The 18,069-nt window shown below is 41.4% G+C and overlaps 1 protein-coding gene across 1 annotated transcript; it reads right to left on the bottom strand.

Annotated features, from left to right (window-relative positions):
- Positions 1 to 582: 582 nt before the first annotated feature.
- Positions 583 to 7,913, bottom strand: LOC119883062 (dehydrogenase/reductase SDR family member 13-like). The gene is made up of 5 exons (XM_038693556.1): positions 7,643 to 7,913; positions 5,007 to 5,125; positions 4,246 to 4,369; positions 3,742 to 4,068; positions 583 to 2,107 (listed from the first exon to the last, which is right to left on the bottom strand). Exons 1-5 carry the CDS (start codon positions 7,767 to 7,769, stop codon positions 1,848 to 1,850), a joined length of 957 nt encoding a protein of 318 aa, XP_038549484.1. The 5' UTR covers positions 7,770 to 7,913; the 3' UTR covers positions 583 to 1,847.
- Between the last annotated feature and the right edge of the window lie 10,156 nt (positions 7,914 to 18,069).

The raw sequence follows: 18,069 nt of genomic DNA, 5'->3' as shown, positions 1-18,069 counted from the left end.
TCAGCATGTTTATTGTGAAGATGAAACTTTTCATATTATCATCTTGTTGCTGCTGTTTACATTCACCCCAAATTCAGAAAAACGCACTGCGGAATGTTCTTGGTGTATACCTGTATGTACATAAATAACTGTATATATTATTTGTTACCATATTTAATGTACAATTAATTATATGTTATGTGTGTGTGTAGCATGAAGGGACTACAAATTTCATATCATTATGCAGCCTTGTGCTGTATGACGACAAATAAACAACCTTGTACCTTCCCATAACCAACAGTCAGCAGCTGCAGGTACCCAGCTGATACACAAATAATAAGTAAAAAAATAAGTAATATAACACCAAACACCAGTTACTATTGATGGGAGTCACTTAAATGTAAGATTTTTTAGTTTAACCCAGCTCAGCCAGACATCAACCCTTTCAGACTGGATGAATGAACTTTTAAAGTCCATCTCCTGACTTCCCAGTACTTCCACCGGGTGGCTCACCCCACTGCTAACAATATGTAACATCATGTGACCCACGCCTCCCTGACAGAAAATAGTCCATAATGATGTAATAACTGCTTTAAACCTCAGCAACTTTGCATTAAGTCTTTTATTCAAATGTTGCAATTAATAGTAATAGTTTTCCCATATAGTTTTCTAAGTCATTCTGATTGGGTTACATTTGAGTGATCTGATATTTCGCTAGGACATTTTTGAATGACAGCCAACGGGACTGATGATAAGTATAGACAAAATCTGGTACAAGCACATCTGTCCTCATCTTGTTGTGGAAAGTTGCCGAACATGTTCAAATAGACAGAAAGACGAAGTAATGGAGCGGATCATAGGGCAGTATAAGCTGCACTGTAATTTGTTCCCTGTTCCATCATAACTCAGTTTGTACTGACTCAGGAGTGAACAAACATCAACCTTTCCCCACAGCACAGTGTGCAGAGCGTCTCCAACCACAGGAAATCAAAAAACAGAGAAAATGTGGTCTTGACTTTTAAAATACTTGATACAGATAGATACCGCACCAGATTTCATTTTCACAAATCCCACCATTGTCAGCATTTAATTACTAACTCATTCAGGGCCCAGTTTTAACTATTGCAGATGAAAAATCTGCGTTGATGTTGTGTAGATGTGAATTAGTATGTTTCAAACTGTTTCAGCAGGCTTACTTTGAAGGAACACAGATCCCGAGAGCCAAAACTAGAGCCATCAGCTATCATATTAGCTGTGTTGCATCTAGTCTTATAAGTATTCACTTGTTGGTAAACTGCTCCGCTACTACTGGTTTGCAGAATGTTTTGAGGCACAAGTGGTTGGCACAAAAATAGTGCATTCCCTTGAACGTATTGTCCAGTCCGAAGAGAGCAGGTAGCCACTGTCATCAAGCTGCAAGCACCATCTCACCAGAGATGAAATCTGATGTGCCACATTCTGGTCTGATTGAGAATTTATCCAAAGCAGTTTTCTTCTTTATACTGGCCAGAGTAACATTTCACCTTGTTTGGCTACTCACAATGAAAGACCACCAACTAATAAGGTATATCAAACATGTCAATAATGATACAAATGTCCAGATACAGATGCAATGTAGTAAAAAAAAAAAAAAAAAAGTGATTTAAACTAATAATAATAATAATGATCAAGATATCTTTCTGGAAACCTGCTATTTGATGAACAGCAGCAAGTAAAAGGTTATGCAGATTAGAAATAGTAAAACATTGCACTGCTTTATGCTCTGTCATTATTCAAAAGACCCACTGCATCATACATCTAGACAACCAATAAGACATCAACACTGGAGGTCTCTTGAGGTTGGAGCTTCTGGATTGAGATTCAGTCTCTCATGGGAAACTGGTTAACCTCTCACTCACTTCCCACAGCTTCCTTGCCAGGGCATCATCTCGTCCCTTGGCTCCCACTTCTTGCAGTGCACAGTTAGAGAAGTAGCGTCCGCTAAAAGGCTCGATGCCCTCTTGCAGGGCACAGTACAGGGTAGTCTGGGACCCCCCCTCAGGGTCTAGGAAGAAGAGCTTGGCAAAGGGCATCATGAGGAGCTGCTGCCACAAGCTCACACTGCGACACAGTTCTGTGTAGATGACTCCTGGAAGAAATGATCCCAACACGTGTGAAGTCTAGCTGAAGTGCTCCATGTTTACTGTGAAACACAGCCTGGCTTACAGGTAGTCTGTACTTTCATCTGCAAGTCCTGCACTCAGATACGGTTCTGAGAGAATATAATCCAGTGGCAGCCATAGTGGATCTAACAACAAGTGCCAACAACTACTGCTGGAGCTTCAAGATTGCAACGGATTGAAAATCCTCCGTGAGAAAGAATAATATGTAACACTGTGCTTACAGCTTACATTAACCACAGACCTTACTCCAAACCACTGTGAGAAATAAATGCACTGATATCTGCAGGAGCCTATGACTAGATATTAGGGCTAATAGCTAACCCTAACACTACAATGAGATTTGCATTAAAGAGCTGTTGGTGCTACAGTGAAGAACTGGTACTTGGTGATAATGCCAGATGTTCAGTTGTGTCCCACTTGAATACTACACGCTTAACAACAATTCTAAATGTGTTTTTTGTTTGTATTATGTTGATTTTGTTGTGGGGCATTAATATCACAAATACACAGTGTATAGTGAAAAAAAATCAGGAACATCACAGAGACAGTTTAGGAAGCAAAGTATAGCCCCTTTCCAATCCGCATCAATGTCTGTCTGGCCTGTCTGAAACAGATCCCTGGTTACTTTTATGTAAAAGTCCTGACAGCAATCTTACTAGGTCGACCTGTAACACGGCCAAGATTTTCAACACGGCTGAATTGTAGTGAAGTGAAAAGTAAAGACAGCATGTTAAATACGCAGAGGAATAACCACACACACACACACACACACACACACACACGTTTAAAATATAAAGGGTGGGATTAATGTAAAAAACATCATTGTATTCCTGTTTAAGAGCGGAGTGTATGGTACAGCTGTAGTGAGGAAATGAAAACATGTGGCACACTTTGTAAGATGGACAAATACAAAAATATATGCTCACAGTGACATGCTGGCATTAGTATGGTAGGGACACTGTAAGGTTTTTTAAGCTGAAGCTTATCTGTTCACTCTCAGACCGTATAAAATAGGCAGTAGAATAAAATTAAATGTTCTACAAAAAAAATATTAAATAAACTAAATTGATGAGTGATATAAGGGGGTAGGCATCCCTCCTGCTTCTGATGGTCAGTAGTTACGGCTTTAACAGAAGTTCAGTGATGCAGTCTGTGAGAACAGAAAACACCGCTCTTCCTTTCCAACTCAGCAGTGACGCTGCTTCCTCTCATGCAACAGCTACCAATATCACACAGGCACTGGGTCTCTTTCCTTATGTGTCATGTCATGTTTCAATACAGCCGTAATGGCAAATTTACATAACAGAGACCTACGTCTGAATGACAGAAGGCCTGGAGGCTAGACTTTGTGCTGCTGTTGAACTGCATTGGGTTATAAGAAGGATTTGAGAAGAGTGTTTCTATTATTTTGTCTGCCCCATTTCTAGCAATGATGGTAGGCTAAATAAGGTCCAGTTTATATAATATATCTGGACTATAAGCCTTATGGTCACAACTTAGATTAGTTGATCTACTAACTTTCCAGCTTGGTCTTGACCATCAAAAAGGGTAATGGGACATCACACATAATTCCTATATAAAATGTGCAGTGAGCACTGACCTGGGTGGAGGCAGTAGCAGGTGACGCTGGTGCCCTCCAGCCTGTTGGCCAGCTCCCTGGTGAAGAGCACATTACACAGCTTGCTGTTGCAGTAGGCTTGAAAGTTGTGCCAGGCAGACTGACCAGACACTAGATCCTTCTTGGAAGCCAGCAGAGAGAAATCGATGTTGCCAAATCGGTGCAGAAGTGCAGCCACAGTGACCACTCTACTGGGACCGCACTGCTGCAGTCGCTCCAGGAGAAGGTTGGTAAGCAGGAAGTGGCCCAGGTGGTTTACCCCAAACACCATGCCGAAACCATCCTCAGTATGTCCTGGACCCATAAGACCTGAAACACAAACTGGATCAGTCCCTTTGTGTATTACAGAACTGTGGTGGTGAAGTCAGATGTAACTGATTAGAGTTTCCTTTAACTGAACTTTTTCATATTCTTTTTAGGTCAAAAAAAACAAAAACTCAACAAATAATTTATCATGGAAATTCCACCATATTTTAATATCCTGACCTGCATTGTTGATGAGGATGTCCAGTCTAGGCTCAGTCTTCAGGAAGGTTTCAGCAAAGCTGTGAACAGACTTGAAACTCGCCAGATCCAACTGCATGACCACCACCTGATTGTTCCCGCTCTCCTGAAGGACATGCATGCAGAGTAAGTCTGGCTGTTATACGCATTGAAAATCCACTGTAAAAATATGGAAAGTAATGTTTCCTGTGTGGTCTCGTCAGTGTAGAAAAAAATGCAGTCTGCTGAAGGCTCAGGTCATTTCACAGTTACTGTGGTCAGTGATTAGAAAAACATCTGCACATTCTGATCACCACAACAGCTTACTTCCACATTATTACACATGTGCTGTGGTTCTGGTATGTTTTTTCACTTTCTGTGAAATTTATGGGAACACTACACTCAGTTGCCATTTTTTTTTTTGTTTTTATTTGGTACACCAAGCTAAAAAGGATGGTAATAATCTTGAGTTTTGTTGAAAATGTTTTAGGGGGTTGTTGATTCAACTGTGGAGGCTGCAGTTTATAGTGCTCTTCAACTGCATTGGGTTATAATGAGGTATGTCTATTTTGCACCATTTATATCAATGAGAGTAGGCTAAATAAAGTCCAGATGTTTTAGTATATGTGGACTATATGATTTATAGTCACAGTTTTAGGTGATCTACAAACATCTGATTTGGAACTCTCAGTGCTCTTCATGGATTACAGTACAACAAAGTGTGTCTCCTTTGTGATAGCCTCTGTAACTATCAGAGTACTTACTCTGCGGATGTCAAAAGCAGCAGCCTCAGCTTTCTCCTTGTTGCGGCAGGCCAGGATCAGCCTGGCTCCTCTCTTTGCCAGAAGTAGAGCTGTGGCCTTGCCAATGCCGGTATTGCTTCCTATGAAGATTCACATTCAAACTCAACAAACAGCTGGCAACAAGGAGATGTGCTGAACTCAAGGTTTAATTTAATAATACACACTTAAAGGGACAGTAAGTGATTCTGCAGGAGTGTTGATATTTAAACTCAAATGCCAAACAAATACACCCCTCACTCAGTGCTCCCTCAGAAGCTCCGCCACCCAAATTTCAAATCTCTGAGGTTTCTCCAGATTTGACATGCCTTTGCCCTTACCTGGTCAAAGAACTTTCTTCTCTGACGCTTTCCTCTTTGGCTGTTTCTCTGCCATATCTCCTTCTTGTGTCTTGCCTGGAGTGCAGCACGTTACAATGTGCTGGTGTATAGAACTCTCTCTCGCTGCCACCCTCCCCCCATCACTCCTGTGCACAAGTTCTAACACCACCCATTGCTGATTGGCAGGTACAATGTTGTGTGGCAAGCTTGTTGTGTGGCAACCACTTTCTCTGTGTTCCACAGAGCCAGGGCTGTGTTTTTTTTTAAGAGCACAAACTAAATGGAGGGCTGGCAAACAGTGAGGAAATATTTGCTGAGTTTAACAAAAAGTAAAGTGGATTACAATCACTTACTATCCCTTTAAAAACATCTCTAGGCTTTAGAATATCGAAATATATAAAGAGATTAAAACTCAGCAAACCTGTATAGGCCTACTTTTTTTCAGATATGCTGCATTAAATATAGATGTTTCTGTACAAAAAGCCTAGATAGACTAAAATATTTTTGCTGACAGGATAATGAATTCCTTTTGGTGCAGTTTAGTCTGAGCCACTCTTGGCTTTTGTTTTTAAACTTAATAGTTGATGTTTATATGATATGTTACATTTCATATGAGTTCAATGTAATGTGATTGGAGTGATTAAATTCATTAAATTAGCTTAATACTTTTATTACATTATATCAGGAGGAAAGGTCATCATACATCTTTCTATTGCACATTGCTATATTTCTGTTCTTCTCCTCTCCTCTCTTCTTTCCACACTAATGTTTTGATCACACAGTTTAACTGGAAAACTTTCTACTGTCCAGTGACAAACGTTACTGGTGCTTCATTCTGTTTTTAACTATATTAGTTAAAATGTGTGTTCATTGGAGGTCTGAACAACAAAAGCCCCACACAACTTTCTTCATTCATTAGTAAGATTTTTTTTTCTTTTACTTCTCCCATCAACTTTTATAATGGAGACAATTAAAGTCAAAGAGAGTGAGAGAGTCTGTCAGCAAGAAACACGTTTTACATCATTTATCGTCATTTCTGTTCAGTCACATGTGAAGCTGCTCATTCCTGTGTTTAGTCCAAATAGACGACAATTAACATAGTAATAAACAAGTTAGGAGTCGGATACGTTTCTAATGAAGCAAGCAAAGGAAATTAAAGCCTGTACGTTCAGCCATCTCACCTACTGCATCTGACAAAAGCAGTCGGGGCTCGGGAGTAAAATAAGCTGATTAAAGTATGAATGGGAAAAAAAGTCGGTGGACTGATATGATGGAAGGCTGTGATCGATCAGTGATGAGTGATGTGACTAACAAACAAAATTTATGTAGTAGTGTTAAAGGATATCAGAAGAGGAAATAAACGGAAAGCCTAAAACTGAGCGTCGACTTTGACATGAGTTACATCATTTAAATTTCTCTTTTAGCCTAATGAATCCAAGGACACCATGATCATATTCTGGGTTATTTATTAACACATTCAATCAGAATCAATAAATGTAAATGCAGATAATATCAGCATTGTGCCAGTAGAAATGATCCTACGCCTCTGAGCAGGACATACAGTAACCTATAATTATTCTTGTGCCGGTGTTTGTTAAACAGGTAACAGAGAATCCTGCTGCTCTGCACTGATAACTGTGAGACTTTATGAACACCAACACAGTGCACATGTGTGCACATGTGTGCAGACACAAACTCCATCAAGAGTCTCAGCTAGTAGAGCCGACTGACAGCTGTGATCAGGGCTGAGTTCAGCACAGACAAAACGTAGCAAAACGGTTTTTTCAACGGAAACGGTGGTTCCCTGAACACCCTGCTGTGTATGCAAGCGCACTGAATCTTTCTAACACTGTTGTGTTTACAAACTTGTTGCAGCTGATTGGGTAACACCGGAGACACGCCTACCAAACGGGAGAACACATACCTCTAAGCCCGTTGCAGAACGTTGCGCAACGTTCCAAGGAAACATGTTCGATCAGAAAATGTTGCAAACCGGTGCAAAACGTTTTGAGATTGAACTCGCCCCAGCTGCGCCGTCATCAGAAACGGACGTCGCTAGACGTGACACATCAGAGGAAAGAACATCTCATGTCTCTAAAAACATATTTCCTCGTTCCTTCCCTCCTTGCTTGGTTTCCTTGCGTCTCTCCATGCATCCCCGGTGGGCGGGACTAAGACGCAAGGAAAAGACGCAAGTGAGGGAAACGTGGATGCGATTAAGAGGCTTGACGTTACTCCCTTGGGCTGCACGTTAGCAGGAGCTGACAGGAGACTCGTTACCTGTAACGATGACCGTCTTCCCCTTCAGAGTTACAGAGCTCGAGCAGCTCGCTCCTCTGAACACACTGTAGTACACTATCACGTACAGGAAAAACGCTCCTGCCACGAAGCAAAGCAACGCCGACATCTCTGCTCTGAACGAGCAACAGCTGGCTGCTGCTGCTGCTGCTTCTTCGACGAGGTTTTAGGGCAGTTTGCATCCTTAAAGTTGCATTACTGCCTCCTTCTGTCCGCCTCTTTTAAAGGCATGTAATTAGTCTAGTTGCTTTCCTAAAACCAAACAATTTCCTTCCAAACACGCTGTCTCCACCCTCTAATAAACTTTTTAAACCTCTACCCGCCCTGTTCTGTTACAGTGCTGCTGTGGCCTGCCTGAACAGGACTCCTACCGAAGCATAATGATGATTTTATCTGGGTGGCGGGCAGTGGGGGACAGCAATTAGAATATTTACTCAAGAACTGTACTTAATTATAAATATGAAGTGGGCCTACTTGCCTATTGTATTTTCTTTTCATGCCACTTTCTACTTCTGCTCCACAACATCTCAGAGGGAGAGATCAGACTTTATACTTTTCCACATGTATCTGGCAGCTTTAGTTACTACTTAATTGACAAAGTAAGATTTTTACACACAAAACATATGAAGACTTAATAAAATACGTTTTATTTTATACAACAGTTTATACAAGTACAGCTGACCCGATTATTAGATTTACAGTGAAATGAACTGGCAACTATGGTTTAAGACATTTTTCATGTAAAAACGTTTCATGGTTCCCCCTTCACAAATGTGAAGATTTGTTGCTTTTCCTTTTAATTATTTTAATTTATACTAATTTTGAGCTTTATACTGTATACTTATACTGTACTGGTGTGAAATCTGGATGCTGGACTTTCTTGCTGCGAGGCGACAGTGCTAACCGCTGAGCTTCTCTATGTGCAGTGATGTTCTACAAAAACATCTTTATTATTATTCTCCCACCAGTTTTTTGTAACCTTACGCTTTCCACATTTGTCAATGTAGAAACATCATTCCAAGATTAAATTGAAATATTCAGCTCAATTAGGACATTATTGCTTCTATTTAAGTAGATACTAGATCATTTTGATAACTTTCAAACTTTACAAAATATTCCAGGTTTTCCAGGATTTGTTTTGCATGCAAATGAATGGATGGGATGTTTAAAATGTCTTTCGACCACTAAAAGCGCTTTACATTACATGTCACATTAACCCATGTCATAGTCAGCGGGGCCTTCCCTGTGTCTCCCTCATGTTCTGTGTTGTTTTACCCACCCTCATGTTGCTTGTCTGTCTGTGCTCCTGCGCTCAGGTTTTCCACACACCTGCATCTCATCTCAGTCAACTGCTTGATGCAGCTCATCAGTTGAAAGAAGCTAATCATACTCACACACACACACAGATGTCACAGCCATTAGGAGCAGTTTGGGTTTCAGGATCTTGCCAAAAAAACATTTCGACATGCACACTGGAGGAGCCGGGATCAAACTGCCAATTGTCTGATTAGTGGGCGACCTGCTCTACCTCTAAAGTCCTTTTCAGGGAGCTCAAAGATGCTTCAGTGTTTTCCACCATGGACTTGGCCTACTACCAGAGGTGGGACCAAGTCATCATTTTACAAGTCACAAGTCTTAGCACTGAAGTCCCAAGTCCAGACCGATCATGACAGGCAAGTCCGACTCAAAGTCGAGTCTTAAAGTCTTTGAGTTTAAATCATAAAAAGTTATAATGCGCTCTTAAGTTTTTTAGTTAAAAAAATGTATTGAATGAAGCATTAGCCTGTACAGAAAGAAGGCAGAGGCGCAGTTTCACATAACAAATGCTCTATAATGTCATGAATTAAATTAAGTGTTGGGCTGCTAATTATTTTGGCCAATATTGAGATCACAATAAGAGGATAACTCATTCGCTTAGGAAACATTAATCTATTGAACTTTTAAAATGTAACTTCTTTTTTAAAAACTACTATATATGCATTACTCCAAAATCCCAAATAGCCCATGAAATAAGAAACAATAATCCTAAATTATTAACTTTAAGCAGCATCTAGAGTGCAAGAGGACGACAGCAGCCACTGAGGAGGCTCTGTGTGTGGCTGTGTGTGTGTGTGTGTGTACAGGGAGGGGAGCAGGGCAGGTAATAGGTGAACTACTCGAGTTGTACTCTACTATACCCGTTTGTCCTTTAGCCTTATAGTGTAAAATGCCATAGAATTAATGTTGAATAGGAAGTTATAGCAGTTATGATCCCCAGACATGTCGAGCTGAATTAAACATCTGAGGGAGTTTGGGCTTTTAAGGAGGGATGAAAGTCTCAGCTGTAAAGGAAAGGGGTGCGCTGGATTTATAAAACCAAACAAGTGTCATTGTAAAACGGCACCCGGCACTATTATGATTAACTTGTTTTTATAATTGATGGAACAGGGGTGTAGGTTTTAGTGATGGCAAGTTCAACTCTTTTGACAGACTCGAATCTTCAAATCTCGTTATCTCAATAAAATGAACTAATCTTTTTTTGAGTCATTTCGTTCATTTGAACTAGGCTGTTATTGTGGCGCTGCAGCCCTCTAGTGAGCGATTAAAAAACAGCGCTGTTCTCAAACACGGAAGGCTGCCTGGCTTGCTTTAATTGACAAAGTATAATGCACAAATTCACCTCTTGATTACTGTATATCATCATTATATACACCCCCCTGGGCCCACAACCAAATTCAAACCATGTAAAAACCACAGAAATATGTTGTCTATATGCAATCACCACTACTCAGACTAAATATATTGAAGTAATAAGCTTGATACACTATATGAATAAACACACTCTTATTAAAATTCAACCAATTTAATAATAATCTGGATCAAGCCACCAAGTTCTTAAAGAACTCCAGCAAAGAGAGAGGAACAAAGAAATAAAAACACTATATAAACGCAGCAGTTTGGCAGGTCTGGACGCAGAGTGGACCACATCAGGTCCGGATTCTGCAGACAGAGAAACACACATGAGCACATCGCTCTCAAACACTGCAGGTTGTTCACAACAGCACGGCTTTGTTGGTAAATAAAAAGGAAAAGTTAAGTTGCGTTCTCGGGCGGACCGGATCAGCTGTTAGCAGTTTACAGGGCTAAACGCTACGTGGCTGTGTTTTAATGTTTTAATGACCAGGTCTGTTTGTTTTGGAGAGGAGACGACCTCTGTGGTAATTCAGCTCCAGGTAGAACCCTGTCAGGGTTCTGAAGTGGAGCGGACCCACAACAACTCGTCAGCTGTTAGCTGTAATGTTAAACACTAGCAGGACTAAAGTTGCAGTGCGGCTGTGTTAAAACTATAACTTAGCACAACATCACTGCACTGTAATAACGTTATGCTTTATTAAATGTAACATAATTAACAAAATAGCTATATAATGTCAGTCCAGTGACTGTTACCTGACAGCCGACCTGCCTCTCACTCTCCGGCGCTGGAAGTCACTCAGCCTGCCTGAACGAAAGACTGAGGAGAACCCATGTGAGCGCTGAACGAGTCGTTCATTCCTGCTCCACAGTAGGAGCTGTCACGTGACAAATGAACAACTCAAACAGACCCACAGTTGAGAGTCGTGAACTAATCAATTCTGTTTCCTGTGCTGACGGAGCCCATGCAGCTGCCGTGTGACGAGTGAACGTAAGAGTCCAAGATCCTTCACGCATGCGTGAAAATGAACGAATTACTCACTGAGACAACCCGTTCCTCCCGAGTCATACACACGATTAGGTCTAATGAACGAAACGTTCTTTGAACGACACAACACTAGTAGGTTTAGACAGTGCAGCTGCACTGGAGCCCGTACTGTACTGGGGGCCTGTGGCTGGACCGAGTTACGAGCTGGACTTTGTCAGTTACGTGGTAAAAAATGCATCAGATCTCATCAATCAACAGTAGACACCTAGCTCGTACAGTGAAGTATAAAAAAAATAAATTCCACAGAATGAATTTAGTCTTATTTACTTTGGTATCCGTGTCACATAGCCCTCATATGCAGAGGTGATTGCTGGGTAATGTGTATATGGCTGCCCAATCTTAAGTTTCTGAAGTTTTGATCATGTGACAAGACAACAAGACTCCAGAAACCGGGTAAAACATTAAATCTGACAAGTAGATTAGCAGAGTTCACGTGCAAGCTAGAAGCCATGCTATTCAAACATAAAAGTAGTTTCAAGAAGAGACAGGAGAGAAAAGAACAGGAGGACAGGGCCACAAAGCGCCCAAATAAGATTGTTTTGGATAACAGAAGACATTGTCAAAGATTTTGCTCAATGCAAGGCTTGTCGGATGCCATTCAGATAGGTGAGTAACTTTCCAAGTGCCTTTTCAGTGGATTTGGTGTGGCTGCTGTGCCGCTGTTTAAAAGACTTATTATTTCGGGTTCAGGTTGCCGCTGGGCACCTGTTGGTATGGATGAGTGTGTGGGTATTAAACTGTGTGTGCGCCGTGGCTGGTCTGTTTTCAGGACATGATGTTCTTGCCATGATCAGGAGGTCATTGTGCTGAAATTGCCCGTAAAAGTCTGCATCATTTCAGCACCACAGTGGACACCTCCTGCTCAGCTGTTTGTAGTGATGTTTCCGGATTTTGACAATGACAGCACTGGCCATGCTCCTTCTTCTTGGTTCAGTTCTTTATACTTTATACTGATACTCTTATCAGTTATTTTTCATTTCTAAATACTCGCCTTTAATAAAATTAGATAACTGTCGGATTTAATATGTAAATCTGGAAAGAAATCAATTCAAGGAGCTTGAAATTAGGTATTTACTGCATCTTATCTTATCAGTTGTTAAACCGTGCAAAACAGGAAACAAGGCACACAAATTTGCCAATATAGGATTCCCTTCTAGACATGAATGCGGGGTGTGTGTGTGTGTGTGTGTGTGTGTGTGTGTGTGTGTGTGTGTGTGTGTGTGTGTGTGTGTGTGAGCGAGTGCTTCGTAACTGTGTAGCCCAAGGGCCATCATAACAGCCTGCGCAGGGCCCGTCATTTCTACCTTACACTACTGTGGTGGAAGCAGTGTGCAAACTATAGGCCTAACATAGCTGGGGCTGAATGTGAAAATATCAGGCATTGTTTGTCATTATTATTACTATTATTACTATTATTACTATATATAGCCATTTTGCTACAATTAGGCTTCACGCAACAGCTGCGGCAGTCTCTCTACACCAGGGGTCGGCAAATAAGTCTTGGGCCAAATTTTTTTTCAATCCATTATATGGCGGGCCAGAACATAGTCAAATTATTTAAAATCCTTGTATACTCATGTGCATGTTTAGCTCAGTAGGTACTGTGCGGGACTCCCGTTAGGAAGATTCGAAGATCAATTCCAATTAAAGCTGCCTTGGGCGGCCCTCACATGTGTAGCGCATTGTGGTGTGAGGCGGCCGAGTCGCAGATTCTGGAGCTCTGCCAGTGGGGCTTTGAATTTCCAACGCACTTCGGGCGCTGAACAACGTTCAGTGTGATGTTAACCTTCACTTCCTGTGTCTCCTTTATGACGCTACATAGCACTTCGCACTACGACTATAAATGAACATGTAGATGTGTTCGGCCAGTTATCAAGCACGTAAAGTTTGGTCCAGATGTGAGCATGTACATTGAAGTTGAAACAACTTCCTCTTTCATGGCGAATCATTGATTTTGGACGCCACGCCACGGGCACGCTGTTTAACCGGGCCGCTTAACCGGTCGACTGGTAAAACCATTTGTACAACTTTTAATCGTCAAAGGCTTTAGAGTAGACAGGGAAAATCTGACGTCGGTCGGACTAATTCCCGAGGAGGAGTTTGTTAAAGTGTGTAAAAAATCCAAAAATAACCATAAAATTCACATTGGCCGACTTCCTGTTGTGTTTAGGACACCGCTCCAAGAGGCTTTTTTGTCCATCTGGACCACAAAAATTTCATACATGTGGGTAAAACGTGCCGCGGGGGCTGCTTCGTTGAAGATCACTTTCTGTTGCCAGTAGGTGGCGCTATGACTATGGGTGAATGTTGTCTTGTACATGTGTTTAGGGCAGAACTCTCAGAACTCTCTCTAAACGTGTAAAATCTGGTACAGATGTGAGCATCTACAGTCAAGTTACAACTTCCTGCGTCATGGCAAAGAGGTTAAATTTGCCGCCAAGCCACCGCCACACCGTTAACTGCAAAGACACCAGTTTTACAACATACCTTCATAAATCCGTTATGGGTTTTCTGGGACAGTTTTGAAGTTGATATGTCCAACCTGCTAGGAGTAGTACATTACAGCATAAAACGTGTCATTTCCTGTTGCCAGCAGGTTGCGCTGTGACGTTGAGTGAATATTGGCTTGTGGATGTGTTCAGGCCAGGACTTTTATAGTACATTCCAAATTTGGTACAGATGTGAGCATGTAGACTGAAGTTACAATAACTTCCTGTTTTATGATGAATCATCGATTTTGGACACCACGCCACGGCCACGCCATTCCACGAAAACTCATCGTTTTTACAACTTTTAATCATCAATGGCTTTAGACCTCACAGCACAAATCTGAAGTTGGTCAGACGTAATCCCTAGGAGGAGTTCGTTAAAGTACAGAGTGTGTAAATCATCCAAAACTTACCATAAAATTCAAAATGGCTGACTTCCTGTCAGTGTTGGGCAGTAGCGTCGCTACAAGTAGCGTCGTTATTAGTTTAACTACATTTCTCAGTAGCTTGGTGGTAGCGTCGCTATTTTCTGAATCAAATAGCTTTTCAGTAACAAAGCTCTTTTATTGACCAACACACACGTTACATTTTCCCAAGCCTTTCTGAAGGATCAGTGAGTGACGGTGACATCACGTACTGATACTTGGGCTGATGCCTGCGACTTTGCTGCAGGGGAATAAATACATGTGCGTTTGAGTTTACTTTGTGATGGTTATTGTAACACCTCTTGTGAGAAGGATCAGGGTCCAGCCTGGACAGCTCTTCCTCTAGTGAGGAGGAAACTTTGATATGTAGTGGCAGAAACTTGTTTCCATGAGAGGAGCTCTCTCTCTCTCTCTCTCTCTCTCTAAGTTACAAACAACAATGGTTCTCCATTTGTTGCATGAGGAAATACATCACTAAGTAGGAGAGTTTCTGTGTGTCTGATTTAGCTCTCTCTCGCACACGCATACTGTTTGGAGCAGGTTTTTAGTCTTTCTTCTATTGCTAGAATGAAGTTAGTTCAATATAAACTAGGCCTATACTGTGCGTTGTGGTGGCAGCACGGCTGACGGTGTGTGTCCTGTTTATTTCTCCTTTTTTCTTGTGATTCTGTTTTGCCCTTGTGTTTTGGCCTGCCTGTCTGTGTCTCCTCTGCTCCTCTTGCTTGTGTTCTCCCTCTCTCTCTCTCTGCTCCTGAGCCCAGCTGACCATCCACACCTGCACATCGTCAACCACCTCCTCTGTCTGCCACACCTGCCAGCAATCAACTCCATCCCGGCCAGTATTTCAAGCCCGGTTGTCCACACAATCTCTGCTTGGTCGTCGTTGCTCCTGATCTGGTGCCACTGCTTGACTCAAGCCTTTTGAGCTTGCCACATCTCTGTTCCCCTTTTTCAGTTTATCCTGTCTGTCTGTCTGTCTGCCTTTTCCCAGGTACACTCACCTCAGTCAAGTCATCTGGGCTTGCCTACCTGCTCTCTCCTCTTGGGCATCTTCCATGCCCAAGAGGGCAAATTTCAAGGACCGCCTTTTTCCACCTACGTAATATTGCGAAAATCAGGAACATCCTGTCAAAAAATGATGCAGAAAAACTAGTCCATGCATTTGTTACTTCTAGGCTGGATTACTGCAATTCCTTATTATCAGGCTGCTCGAAAAAGTCCGTTAAGACTCTTCAGCTGATCCAGAATGCTGCAGCACGTGTTCTGACAGGAACCAGGAAAAGAGATCACATTTCTCCTGTTTTAGCTTCTCTGCATTGGCTTCCAGTAAAATCCAGAATAGAATTTAAAATCATTCTTCTTACCTACAAAGCTCTTAATGGTCAGGCACCATCTTATCTTAAAGAGCTCATAGTACCTTACTACCCCACCAGAGCACTGCGCTCCCAGAATGCAGGGTTACTTGTGGTTCCTAGAGTCTCCAAAAGTAGACTTGGAGCCAGAGCATTCAGCTATCAAGCTCCTCTCCTGTGGAACCAGGTTCCAGTTTGGGTTCAGGAGGCAGACACCATCTCCACATTTATGAGTAGGCTTAAGACTTTCCTCTTTGATAAAGCTTATAGTTAGGGCTGGCTCAGGTGAGTCCTGAACCATCCCTTAGTTATGCTGCTATAGGCCTAGACTGCCGGGTGATTTCCTATGATGCACTAAGCTCCTCTCTCCTCTACTTTCTCTCCCTCTGTATGCAACCTCATCCCATTATTGCATGTTACTAACACAACTTCTCCCCTTTCTGGTAGTCTTGTGCTTTCTCGTCCCTCTCCTCTCTCCTCCTATCACTTCCTGCAGGTTTTCTGGCTCTGGAGCTGTGGAGTCTGGATCTGTGGTTGCGGGTCACCTGCTGCCCCCGTGTTCCTGTTCGGCACCATCTGCTACAACAACTATTGTTACTAGTCCTATTGTTATTATTGTTATTAAATCATTAACATTACGACTGTTATCATTAACACTACTATAAATATCTGTACCATTTTTCATTTAGTCTATAGCAACATCACCTTTACTGTCTGTACCTCTGTGTGTATATTGTCTAGGCTGCCTCCTCTCTCTCTCTCTCTCTCTCTCTCTCACCCCAACCGGTCGAGGAAGATGGCCGCCCACCCTGAGCCATGGTTCTGCTCGAGGTTTCTGCCTCTTAAAAGGAAGTTTTTCCTTGCCTCTGTCGCCTAGTGCTTGCTCTTGGTGGGAACTGTTGGGCTTCTGTAAATAGCATCATAGAGTACGGTCTAGAACTGCTCTTTTATGAAAAGCGCTGTGAGATAACTGTTGTTGTGATTTGGCGCTATATAAATAAAATTGAATTGAATTGAATAAGTATGAAATAGAATTAAAACAGGTGTTTAGCACTATGTGCAGTATACTACAGTATGTGACAGTGTGATGAATAAAAAGAAATGAGTGCAAATAACGTTGAGAGATGTAATGGATTTAAATCCTAATCCAAAAGCTTGCAGTATTGGGACACATAAACCATAATATTGCACATTTAACAAGTATTGATAAACAATCCAAGTTCCAGTTTCTCAGACTGACACTCCGAGGGAGAAGTTAGACTTTCTACCATAAAATAATAGCTGGAGGAGAGCGGCACCAGTGTTGAGTGTCAGGGCGAGCTGGCAACATAACTTAGCTTCTATGGCGTAACATTAGTTAGTGCAAGAGGTGAAGAGACCTTGCTGAGACATTGTCGCACTTGCGTGAAGTTTTTGGCTGTGTTCGCAAAGCTGTCAACTTGCTAGTTTTGGAAGTAATGTAATCATAACAAATGCACGTGTACAGCTGTCCTTATTTACAACAGCAGTAAGTTACTCTACATCGAAAAAAAAATAACAAATGTTACATATTGTTGCTTTAAGTTTCTTTTAGATACTTTGTACACAGCTCACCAGTCCCACGTTTTTAGCAAGACTGTTTTTGTTCCCAAGTCAAAGTTGTGTTAAACATTTCTTTTGGTTAGATTGAACTACATGTTCAACCAATCGAAGAATTGCTTCAAAGTTTCATACATAATAGCCTTCGTAGAGAAACACATCTTTGAAATAGAAGACCAGTATGTGTAAAACATCTACGAAATGTTTCTACACTTATTAGTCAAATAAATTCTCAGTAAAAAGTACTTTTCCATAAAGTTTTGATCAATACTGATCGATACTCATCATTTATTGTATCCCAGAAAATATATGCATGTGTATTGTAGCGTGCAAGAACAAAGCTTAGATATGTCACTGATTGTTAATAATAGACATATTGTACTGTATATACCATGATTGAATTTTATGTATAGAATCCCAAATCAGGAAAGAAGTTATCGGAGGGCACATTTCATAGACTGTACTCTTTAGAGTACATGCAATCTATGGACTATTATTCATACAAATCTTAAACCATCTGAGGAGGTGCTATAAAAAGTCTGTATGTGATGTTACATGTTCAATTACTTCTGTTGCCCCCTCCCCCGCCAAAAATGACAGTTAAGTAAAATGACACTACACGAGCAAACATGATTCTTTCCATCATATCTTTTTCATGTTGTAAATGTAGTTTGGGTTTTGTGACAAGATCAACTTGTAATCCAGGTCACCATTCACTGATAATACTGGTCACCACTCTTTCTATTTACCAACATAAGATGTCAAATAGTTATTTAACTATCTGCATTCATTGATTTTGTTCCAGCTGTAATTTTCCAGCATTCGTCTTCAGGTTACCCGACCTTTT

Source organism: Micropterus salmoides, unplaced genomic scaffold (assembly GCF_014851395.1).
Source record: "Micropterus salmoides isolate LMB-PRFRI ecotype aquatic unplaced genomic scaffold, ASM1485139v1 Ms_hic_scaffold_3, whole genome shotgun sequence".
Lineage (NCBI taxonomy): Eukaryota > Metazoa > Chordata > Actinopteri > Centrarchiformes > Centrarchidae > Micropterus > Micropterus salmoides.
This window is presented reverse-complemented; position numbering and strand designations above follow the sequence as displayed.